General features: G+C 41.0%; 1 protein-coding gene across 4 annotated transcripts in view; it reads left to right on the forward strand.

Moving 5' to 3' along the window:
* fto (FTO alpha-ketoglutarate dependent dioxygenase) overlaps positions 1-12,688 on the forward strand; it is a 117,003-nt gene that overhangs the window by 38,447 nt on the left and 65,868 nt on the right. For all 4 annotated transcript variants that reach the window (XR_010912347.1, XM_067495199.1, XM_067495201.1 and 1 more), the window contains one exon: positions 11,689-11,813. Coding sequence is in view for 3 of the 4 variants with exons in the window: in XM_067495199.1 (XP_067351300.1) it covers positions 11,689-11,813 (125 nt within the window). In the remaining variant the exon portion in view is untranslated. The remainder of the gene's footprint in view (positions 1-11,688; positions 11,814-12,688) is intronic.

Below are 12,688 nucleotides of genomic sequence, written 5' to 3' on the forward strand. Positions count from 1 at the left end.
GCTGAGGGGAAATAAAGGCAGCACATTTCGAAAGCTAGAGGCCACAGCTGAATCATGTTGCAAATGTTTACCAGCAGTCATTTTTCTCTTTCGCTCGCTGTTTTACTTGCACAGTCAGGCAGAGTTTTATCCCCACTTTATATGCACACATGGAACCCAGATTAATTATAAGTGTGAACTAAGCAGTAAACTGTTTAAAGACCATTTTTATTGCTCATTATGAAGCCATTTATTATCTCTTACATTAAATTACAGTGTTTATGCATCACATTGTTTTGCATTTTAAGCTCTATGCTATGCAAATAGGCTTATACATTTATTATATTCCAATCCTTTGTGCTTCTTATGCATATTTACTGTACAGTATGTGTATGTTTGTAACTGTGTGCATGCAGGTTCGCTCCAGTTAATGTGTCTTTATGTGTGTGTCCACAATGTGACTGAAAGAACTAAATGTGAGGCTGCACAGCAGTTTTATCCTTCATTGACAGTCAATATGTGCTGTTACCTGGATAGTAGCAGCTGTTTTTCTTATCGCACAACATAGACTAGAGGCCTAATCCACACGTTCATTATTGCACGGCCTTGTTTACCTGCAGCTCTATATTAGCTTTCTTGCTTTGCCCTATTTAGACAGAGGTGTGTAAAAAAGAAATTACTCAAAGATTATTGTTATTATTCATTTAAAGAGGAAATATATGACTGATAATGCATTTTATATCACACAGCAGCTTGTGTTTGGAAATATAAAATGAAAAGAAGCAAGAAAATACACACAGAGAGCGAGAGAGATTGGAGAAAATGTAGCAGTGCAAAGGTATTTGCAATTCTCTTTGAAGTCCCTATTCAACAGGGTAAGCTGAATTTTCGGCAGTGCCTGATAGTGTTCTGCGTAAATGCTTAAACCCCTTTAGAGAATTTTCATGGGCAGATATGCGGTGGCTTGAAGGGAGCGTTTATGTTACCTGGAGTCAATGCAGCCCGCAGCTTTGTACCTAAAGATGTACACTAGTAGTGAATGGAATCCCACAGAGGTTTGTCTATGACAGAATCTCACTGCAACATCGCTGTAAGCCGAAGCTGGGGGGGAAAAAAGGAGCCATGAACAGGTTTAACCCTGTCATTCTTCTGCTGGTGTCTCACACATGCATTTCTTTGCGTGAATACTGATGTGGGGGGACAAAAATACCAGCACAGACACACTTATAAACACACACTTGCATGTACTGTACGTGTTCATAGGGAGTTGGAGTAAACTTTGTGGTTTCATATAGTCATACATTGAATTAACATTTTAAAATGGAGACTGGTGGCTGCCTCATGTCTACTTTCATGAGTTTACTTTGATGCTATAATATTTAGTTTGATTGGCACATAAGGATGATGATCATAATTATTCATGTTATCAAAATTCATTGTGTTTTACTATGTATTACAGTCTGTTAGTGAACAGAACCCAACACACCAGCTCATCCTTTTTACCTGAAGACAATTCCTTGTGGAGCACTTTCTCATTTAAAATGATTAAAATGATCCCTCATATATGTGTGTAATTATTTCTCAATAACAGGATGTAGCTCAATGTCCCGAAACCTTAGGCAAGGAGAGTCTTTGCATTTTCATTCCTGCAACAGACTCGCACCTGAGCAAACTTGTCTTGGGGCTATGGGAGATGACTGAATTTCAGATGTATTAGTGGAACTTAGCCATCATTGAATTTATGGGAGCCCTGTGGGTCATGTGGAAACCACAGATGAAACAGTGCCGTTGTTATACGTCATCTCCATGTTGAAAAACAATGAGATCATGCAAAATTCCCAAATTTTTTTTTCTCTTTTTACCCATAGCTGGAATGCACCTGTTCTTTACAGTGAGGGTGTTGGGGATTATTATTGACAGTGGTTTGGATAATTTATTTTGTTTGTCTCTGAATTGTGGTGTTGACTGTGTTTTCACTGTATCAGCGAGCTTTGAAGGAGGCTTGTCTCGTCTTCTTAGAAAACAAATGAGCACTTACAGAGACTGATCTTCCTTATCCGCTTAGCAGCTCTCTCAATCCCTGCATTTATTTATTTACTTACTTATTTGCTTATTTATTCATTTACTTACCTCTGTATGGATTTAGTTAGATCCCCCCAATAGCCACAGCAGCCCCCTCCTCTTCCTATCCCTCTCCTCATCCTTGGCCCCGATCAGCAAGATAAGCCTTCAGAGGAGGGAAGATAACATCCATTAAAGTGGTAAAGAGGAATTATGGGGCAGCCCAGATTAATCACTGCTCAGCTTAATCGCATTCAGTGTGGACGACGGGGTTGGCTGCAGGGCCCAGCTTCTTCCTGTGTCACACCAACAGAGGGAGAGATCCAAGGAAGGAGTGTGTGCATGTGTTTGTGTGTTGAAAAGTGCCTTGATGGAGGAGAAAATATAAAAAAGATGAAAGAGAGATTTTTGAGCATCTCCTACTGTAGCAAAGCCCACCCCCTTCTATCTGACTAGAAACATTATTACTAACCAGCACTTGACACATAATTATTCCAGTACTTTGATCCAGGTGTAATTGTTTACTCTCGCAGGCAATCATGTCACAGTGGTGGTGTATAAAAAAAGCAAACAGCACAGACACAGGAAAACACAGATTTGTCACTAACAGCAAAGAAGACTCCTGTTAAATGTATGTTAATTTAGTACTTAATCTTACTTAAATTAATCTTACTTGAATACATGGCCAGAGCCCTCATACTCTAAACACGCACTTTTATTAAAATCATTCCATTCTTAATCTGGATTCTGACCCAGTCCCAGGCCCAGGTTGATATCCTTATTATTGTTTACCTACACTGCTACTCACATTCAATTCACATTCATTTGTACAGACCCACAGCCACAGTCTCAGAGGGCTTCATTTTGCCCACACATTGTTAAGCAATAAATGAAACCGATTAATGAAAATGAAAACAACCCACCAACTACGGAGAAAACACCCACTAAAACTTCTTAGGGACAGAAACAGAACAAGGTTCTAGCGGGGTGCAAAAAGGCAAACCATTTTCAGAACACAGGTGAGACCCTTAGTGTGTGCAGCACAAACCATAGAGAAACCAAATGAAGAAAAGCCCAAAGCTAAAAAAAAAATATCACATGTCACCAGATGCCAGATTGCAAGAAACATGGTCTCCAGTTTTGTTGAGATTTGATCAGTAAACAGCCTCGTTGTTCAAATGTGCAATTAGCAGATGAAAATAGAAACAGTCAATACCTCAGTATCTCTAATTCAGGTATCGTGTCAAGGTTTTTAAGCACATAAAGCTTTCTCTGAAAACAATGGGTGCATAGAATGGGTCGTTTCTAATGGAAGGATGTAAAGAAGTGTAAAATTGGGTGATACACTTGAAGATATGCAAACAAAAGGAAAGTATATGGGGAAAGATTACTAATGATAACTATCGTATTTGGGGGGAAGGTGGAACAGGGAAAGATGTAAGGGTGAGGGGGTGTGGCAAATTATTTTTGAGGTGAGAGATGACTGTAAAGATTAAAGTTGGAATCATGTGAAATAACATTAAGCAGAAAGAAATGAAGAGCTGCTGATGTAGACCAGGGAGTGTGACTACAGTCAGCAGGAAGTCAAAGTCCTGAGAGCTTTTTGGAAAGATTCATGCCTTTTGTTTGTCTCTGCACCTTTTAAGACAAGACACATATAGTTTAAAGAGGTCACAAAAACAGAGATCAAGCCAGATATGTGTTTTCTGGTGAAGGAGACCCCATGTGAAGTCCCATGTTTATAGCTTTGACCTGCAGTACCATTGGTGATTTTTACTTACACACAAAAACCAGATATTTCACAAGCGAGTCCTAGAGAAACACTTCAGACAGCAGGTTGAAGAAATGCACATGGGTCTGTTCTGGTTAATTGTGGAGGATAAACTATTGTTTATTCATTTTGGGGACTGTGTCTACTAGGGCTTAAATGTTTGTTTGCGAAAACTATTTTCATGAGAAAAAAGTACTTAAAAAATAGACAGGTGAATAAAAATAAAATAGCCCAAGAGCTAATGCTTTAAGGTAGAGCAGCTAATCAGTGGAATTGCCAACATGTATTGGAAAATCATTGAGTATTTTAGCCTGTTTAAAACAGTTCAAGAGGTTCTTAATAAGTCAAACATACTTATTATAGACTAATTAATTTTATCATGAATTTATTATTTTGTTGATTTATACTATTTTTGATAGTTTTGTAATATATTGGACATTAGTTATGCTGCTGCACTCCTGATCATCGGAAATCTGATCTAAAATCACATGCCAGTGCCATATTGTTGATTGAATTTTTTTTAATCAGCTTGCCCTGTGCGTGCTTTATTGTGTTTAGTTTTAATACAGTATTTGCTATATATGAATTTGAATATGTGAATGGTTTTATGTATGAAGAATAATTGATTTTCTATTTCCCATGGATTTATTGTAGGTACGTTTTCCCAAGATCCTCAGGAAGAATAACTTGCTCTTATTAGTCTCATTAGTTGCAGCCAGTTGGGATCGAAAAAAACAAACAAACAAACAAAAAAAAACCATGGAATAACAATAACAGATAGAAATCCCGAAAGAAGTATCAAACAAACTTCCATGCTCTACCAAACTGGTAAAAGCATCAAGCGGACATTCTTCCAGGTAGTGAAATGCTTCTACCCTCTTCTACCCTTCTATCCTTCCTTTGCAGATGGAGCGATCTGATTGGTGGTGTTAAATGGGTGAGATGTAGGACAGTGTAATTAACGCTAGTCCTTTAGCGGGCCCCGCCTCGCTCCACTGGGAGCGCCCGATATAGCACTCATTAATTCCTATTTGTGTGTAATGAGAGGGTCATGTTGGATGTAATAAATGGCTCTTTTATTTGGGAGAGAACTGCAGGGCGGCATCCTCTCCTCGCTAACTGTCTCATAAACACTCTTTAGCTGCTCCCATCAGCCTCCCTGGGTGGGGAGCAATCACACAAACACATATAGGGATGAAATGATAAGTGAGGGAATCTATGGAAAGTCAGGTGAGGTCCGAAACATATGAGTAGCTATAACTTTTCACTTTTTTGAACTTTTCCCATATTAGGATAAAAAAAGTACCCCCCCCCCCTAGCCTCTGTGTAAGATGTATATCTTAGAAATTAAATGAAATGTACTGATTTTTATTGTCAAGATAGAATATAATACTGTAGGTTTTGATTAATTACAATAATTAAGTGCGTGGTATAGCTTAATTTGCAGTGTACTATTTTATTCTTCACTCTATAGTGGAATTTTTTAGAGCATCCATGACATGTGTTAAACATGTAATGCTAAATAGAAAAACGAGTGTCTGCTACTTTTTTGGCAGATTGAAGTAGACAACATCTTGAAAAGTATTCGAGTTGATAGCCCAGTTATACGTAACTGACAACAGTGCGGATTAGAACAGGGCTTATAATTTGCATCGATAGTCCATCAGTCCATAAGTGGCAGAATGAGCAGACTTGCATTTTTATCCTATATTGGATAACACTTTGCATTTTCAGTGCTAGGACTGGAGATATTATAATGCAACAGATAATATGTTGATTGCTGCTAAACCTTTATTAGTGTTAAATAAGCACATAAGTGACGTCGATTGATGATACTGCGTAGACTTTCGGGCCGTTTCTAAGGTATACGTTGTATTTATAATATAAGGAACTAGTAGAGTAGACACATTCTTAGTGTTTCTTTTTTTGTTATAGCAACCTGCAGCAAGATGCAAAAACTACAGAGTCCCTACACTGTAGACTTTTTGTAGTCAATAAAAACCTGAATAGTGATGCATTTCACCCCCTGCAGGCGTACCCCTCCTCTAAAACAATATTCCCTTATGCAAGCGTGACTAGATGGATGGAAAACTGTTTTATTGGTTTAGTATTTTTGAAGACCTGGTGCAGTGTATATAATGCGCTAACTCTGGGGCTTAAAAAGGCTGGCTTTGGCCCCAGTCAGCAAAAAGCTTTTTACTGGCAGTAGAGTGAGGTGCCGATCACAATCTACTATCTAGCTAGAATCTAGAATCAGCTTTCATATGGTGAAAGAGAGAAAGGGTGTTTTAACAGAGCAGAAGGTGCTTGAGTGTCACACTCATCGCAAACATCTCTGTCCAGCTCTGTCTTCATTGTTCAGAATTAGTCAAAGCGCCTCTCAGTGCTTTCTTGTGATGGATGGATGATGCATTCTTGTCAGGCCATTGAGGAGTTTGTGCAAGTGTGTGTGTGTGTGTTTCCCCTGTCCTCGCCTGCTGGAGAGCTCATTCAGACTGAGAACTATGTGGTTTAGCCATTAAACCCAACTAGATCCGCACTCCTTATCATCGGGCACAGACAAAAGTGGTGAGACAAAAGCCTCACAAGAAACAGGCCGGTGAATTTTTATGTGGTATTTGTGGACCCATTGCACCACGACCCAACGACAGCTTTGCCTTTTCTTTTTGCCACCAAAAGGGAACATCACAAAAGCCCTTGAGTTCTGCTTCATTTGACCCTGTGGAAAGCATATGTCCTTCCATCTTGCTTGTATTCTGCCCAGAAGATGGACTGCAGTAGAGGCCATAGAAAGCATGCCCGCCTACTTGAGTGTGTTACAATGCCTTCAAACAAAATCACTTGTCAGGGGTCTTCCCTTTTTGGGAGTGTCTCTTCTCGCCCCCAACCCTTTGTCACTTCAAACTTGTTACTCTGATATTTCAGACACATTTTTCTAATGTTTTACACTCCATATAATCTGCTGTGTGTAGTGAAGCCCATTTTACTGGCTGACATAATTGATGGTGCCCACGACCTTCCTAGGGTCAATATGGCAGAGAGGCCTGGGTTTCTGTCACCATGGACATCCCGACAACACACCCAACACACACACAAATGCTTGCACACACAGCTAAATTAGGAACCTATAGTTTCTTTATACAATTTTTAGTTTCTTGTTTTATTTTTATGTATTTGTTTTTCTATCTGATATTTAAAAATGTTATTGTTATATTATTTAAATATTGCATTAGTGGGAATAAAGATTATGATTACAGGTAAAGTACTTTCTTGGACTGAAGTCAGACAGACACACACACATATACACACATAACACAATTACTTCCTTAAATTATTGTTGAGAGTTTTATAGAACTTCCTTTTCTTATTTTCCTCCCTGTTTCCTTTTTGATAAAATCTAAGATAGAAGGGCCTTAAAAGTCTAGAGGACAACCCTGACCAGCAGTTGTTGACACCCTTCACTTTTCCCCCACAAAACACTCACACATACAACATTATCAACCAATCTTACGTAATGGAAACTGAGTAAATTTAATTTCAGATATGCCTCAATTTTGAACCATCTGTAATCATGTGACAGCAGGCAGACAGCAGGAAAAACACACATGCACACACACCCACACTTTTTATGACTTCAAGTGTGATGTCAGAGAAAAGTGAGTGTGGTCTGGGCTTATTTCTTCCTAGGCTAATATAATTTTTCCACCAGTGGAGAGTCCCCCCCAAGAGTAAAGTAACTCAGCGGTGCCATGCAGCAAATGTACACAGATCCCTTGTCCAGATTGGAACTAGCCCTGGCAGGATCACAGTTCCCCAGTTGTTTATATCAGTGAGCAGAAGCTATCCATTACCCCAAGCAAGGTGCCTGGTGCCTTTTTCCACCAGTGGTCAAAGTGATATTGGTTTCTTGTATTTAAGGGGAGTGGTAGATGGAGAAAGCTAAGAGTCTGCCAATTTCCCACTCTTAAGGCCTATGAAATCAGATGTCAGATCAGCTGAGCTTAAAGTGCAGCAAAAGTCAGTGGAGTGTCTTGAGATTTGGAGTAAAGTGTTAAACCTTACAATATTTTGCTGGCCTCATAGGCTATGTAGCCACTACTTGGTAATTACCAGCGCTGTTGTTACTGGCATGAAATATTGAATTTTAAATTACTATGTTGAAAATGTAGAGTCTCACAGTGGAGTCTAGAATCCCTTTCTATTGCAGTGAATGTAATGTCTAATATTCAACTGATTTTTTTTCAACTAAACTGTTTTCACTTTATATATTGCTTTAATCGTGAAATATTGAAGTGTCAGGGTTTGTATTGTACTGTACTGATAAATCAGAGCATTGATTATTATTGCAAATGTTCACCCTTAGTGTCACCATGTAATGCAAAGGGACTGGACAAAGCAGCACTTTCTGACACCTTGGGAATGAGAATGGGCTGGAGTTAAGGGCCCCAGTGGTGGCTCTTACATTAAGCACTCACAAATTGTAGGAGTTAAGCTGGATTCTTGGTTTGAAACTTTGCGTCAAGGTACCGCACGACTCAGTCGACACACCGACCCCGACCCTACCACCAATAATAAGTTAAACAACGTGTTTTTTTAAAGACCAAAAATAACATAGAAGCAAGTAAGGTTCAGCGCATGCATCATACAGCATTTAAACTGTAAAGTTTTGACAAAGAATGTGAACACATAGTTGTTGTAGGTGGTGCCCCCCCCTACCCCCTGGCGAACCAACATGCCATCCTCCTCAGCAAGAATGTTCAGGCCCTTAGGCTCAAACCTGCTTCCATATGGGCACACAGACATGTTGGCAAACAGAAAGATGGGGGAGTCTACTGGCCTGTTGCCGGGCCTCTTACACATGCTCATGGCAGGGAGACAGGCGTGGAGGGTGCCAGTTTGAAAGCCAGAGGTGCACTTAGGATGGGAGGCACCACGGTGGCAAATTAACACCAGCTACCAGCCAAAACACATGGATTGTTTGGTGTTACTGGTGAGTTTGTTTACCTCGTTCCTTTTTAGAGAACCATCCATAATTTGGTAAGTCTATTTTGAGCTAGAAATCACCCCTGTCTGTAAAAGTACTGTGAGGTACATTTTAGGATTTGTAAGTGTTTGTGGCCTGCAGACATGAAAGGTTTCTTATATAAGAGAGTGCCAGTAGACTTAAGAGTGCTTTGGGTCTCCTGAAAGTACTGGTCTAAAGTCAGCAATGGCATTTCATGGGGTGTTAACAGTTTCTCAGACACTTCGGTGGTCAGCCTGTAGCTCTGTTTTATGGGGTGTAAACCTTCAGCTCTGGATGCATCTTTTTTTAATCTTCCTTTCTTTTGGTGTTTAATTCTTAGTTATTATGTGACCCATGACAGTTCACCACCACCATTTTGCACGGTGTGCAGCAACCATCTACCTTCCGGTTTTGTTATTCCATACTGAATGACTGACATGTTGTTACGTGATGGAATAGACAGATGCTTGTTGGTGTTAAGATACAGTCCTACCTCGAGGTGTTAGTGAGCCACCCCAGGCTGCCCTCCAGCCAACTTTCTCTTGGAACACTATCAACACTCCGGCTCTCCACCAACCAAAATATAACCTTAGCTTGGCTGGATGTTTGTTTGCCTACCCTGCTCCTTCTCAGGGCCGGAAATGTTTAGCCTATCTTTAGTAATACACACAGGGTTGAGTTTGGGGTGTAGGGCCTAGGAATGGGGGTCCTCCTTGTCCTCTCTTTCACCTCTGGATGTGGCCGGGGTCAGGGTGACATCTGTGGTCAGCACCAGGTTTAGAGAGGTGGAGACTGAGGACAGCTACTGTCATCAAGGGATAAATACAAGGAAAGAGGGGGACGATTAGTGCTAACACAGGCCCAGAGATAAAGGGCTGTGTTCCGGCTGAGGTTGATTGAGGCCTAGCTTGACCAGTAAACAACCAGCAGGGTGTCTAAATGGCCTGGGGATCAGCCTGGGGCTAAACCTGAAGGCCTCTCTCAGCACCGGCTCTTCTAAACATAAGATCATACGCAAGGGCACTCTGGCACACAAACACACATGGACACATTTTCATGGTTAGAAACCTTTGAAACACATAAAGACACACATACACTCACACAAAATTAGCAATGAAAAAACAAACACACACACACACAAAAAAAGCCCCACACCCACACATATACACACTTGCAAAGCTGTCACTACTGCTGTGTTTAACGCGCCTACTCAAAGAGCTGAGCAGACTTGAATATGTTGGCGGGCGCTAGGGTTGAGGGTTATCAGCACAACTTGGTGATGGACTTAATCAGTTTAACAGTAAGAAAAAGGCTTCTTCCCTTCCTAGCCCTCCTTTGGGTAGAGCAGAATCAAAAATCAGATCCACGACAAAGCAGGTTTCAGATCAACTTGCTTGTTTTTCACTGCGCTGCTTGAAACAAGGAAACTTTGCTACATAGCCAGCATGGCAATATGATGTCTACCAGCTGAGATGGGGATACAGTCTGAATGCACTTTGTGTGTCTTTCTTAGCCTGTCACTCATCCCAGCAGGACATGGTTTGATCCAAACCAAACGGTACAGTTTCCATCGGCAGTATAGCTGGCCCCGCTTTCTCCTGGTCACCATAATCTTTGGTGTCTCCTCCAAGTCAGGTGTAATCAGTCATACAGCACCACATGTTTTGACACCTGTCTTGTGTGGTGTGGTGGAAGTAAGCATATTACTCTGTCTGTAAATCATACTGCTCTCTTTGGGAAACACACACACAGGCAATCAAACCTATCTTCACTTGAATTAAGACAGACAGGTGGATTGTCAGAAAGGGATTAAAAAAGAGGCAGAGGAGAAGAAATGAAGGTTCCCTTACATTGTGGGCTTTTTGAAAAGAGGGTTGGATGACTGGGGAGGCGAGTGACTGTTAATGGGAAGAAATGAACGTGCTTGACTGGTGGATGTGACAGGAAGAGACTGTTCTTAACAAGGCGTCAAAGTCAGTCAGAGTTACAGATCCATCACTTCTCTGAGGCTGGGAAAGGGGGGGGGGGGATATTTAAGGATATTCAGAGAGGCAGAGAGTCTGTGAAGGGTAGAAGAGAAGAGGGAGATGGTAGGGGAAAGAGGGATTTGAGTGCGGCTGACAGCACTGCATTTAATTTGGGCTGCCAGATCCTTTTTCATTTGACTCCCTCTCAACCAGCTTAGAGGCTGTGGAGGACTTGGAGGCGAAGGTTTGCCAGGATGTCTCAGATTAGCAGTGATGTGCCACGTCACACTCTAAGCCGGCCTGTAATTCATGTTCAACAGGGGGATACTCACACATTACACTGTGCTGTGCAGGACGTGATTAATTGACTCACACTCTAATATTGGGTGTAATTTGCCCATCCTCTGATGTGAAACTGACTTTATACTAGACTTACTGTATGTCGCCGTCCCTGGGATGTTATAACAGAGTCGTGGCTCAGAGCTGTGTAATTTCTAAACCGAGAAGGTGGTTAACTTCAGGTAGTCTTTCCACTCCATTGCACACAGCTAAATGTTTAGCGAAAGTTTTAAATGAGCCAAATACAGTCCACTCACTGGCCACTTCATTAAGTACACCTGTACAATCTAATGCTAATCTAATACAGGAGCTCTGCCATGTATTCTACTTTTAGAAAATGTCAATTTCACAGTTCAAACTGTCAGAAAGGTGATAATTCTACTGTGTGTTTATTGTTCTGGTCATAGTTGATGGGAGATTCAGACTGGAGTGCATTGTTCTAAATAGGTTTGATTTCACTTACTCAAGGATATAGTGTGAGTTAGACCACTGAGGTTTTTATCCAGTGGTCCATGTCATACTATGTCATTGTTCTGCATAATGCATCTACTTGTTCTATTTTTCAGACTATGCTCTTCCTGGCTACAGTGGAGGAGGAGGACCAAGCAGAAGAGGGAAGGAGGGACATGGCAGAAACCCTGCTCTCTGCCTTGACAGACAGACACCAGCAAAGACAGACCTGGAGAGACAGGTAACACATTGGACATCGAAAAATACGTCTCTGACAGATGTGCGAGACAGATAAAATAAGACACTCTGTGGCACATGAGCGCTGTCTCATACTCAGGACGGGACAACCATCACATTCAAATAACAAGGAATATAAAGCCAGAAAGTTTCATTTGTGGCTTTATGGACAAATGAAAAGCCTCTTTTTAACATAAAGACTTTATACATTTTAATACAGCACGGGAAAATAACTGAAACCATCAAAATTAATGGTAACTTTTAAAAAAAAAACAATTTGCTTGCAGACTTACAAGTTAATAACCTAAATTTAACCCAGTTGTTTATATTAGCATCATAACCAATAAATAACGCAGGCACACATTTAGTGAAATCTCCCCCCATGAAATAAATGGGAAACCACCCATCTATGGTAGGACAGGAGTTATTGATATGACTGATACGGTTCATGATGTGATCAAATCCTGAATCCCCAGAAAACCATCACTTGTGTCCTACTTTGAGTGCGCGTCGACAGTGATTCCTTCCAAAGAACTGATGTGAATTCCAAAGATGTGCAGTGATGTAGTTGGTGTTTGTTTGTGATTAATGGGCCTGGCAGCTTTCACAGCTATCACAATGACACGTGTGTGTTGGATAAGCTCAGTCACTTCCTTCCTTCCAGATAAGGGCAGTGAGCGCAGGGATTAGACCACCGGCCATTCATTCAGATAAAGAAGGGCCTCACACACATAACGCAGTGTTATTTTTGCTGTTTATTCTCTCAGTCGCTCTCCCCCCTTAGCACTAACAGGGACACGCACAAACACTGGCGTGCTTTATACAGTAGATATGTCTTTCTGCTTATCGTCTCATTCAGCAGATTTGACCTCAATGCCA

Source organism: Channa argus, chromosome 2 (genome assembly GCF_033026475.1).
Source record: "Channa argus isolate prfri chromosome 2, Channa argus male v1.0, whole genome shotgun sequence".
In the NCBI taxonomy this organism is placed as follows: domain Eukaryota; kingdom Metazoa; phylum Chordata; class Actinopteri; order Anabantiformes; family Channidae; genus Channa; species Channa argus.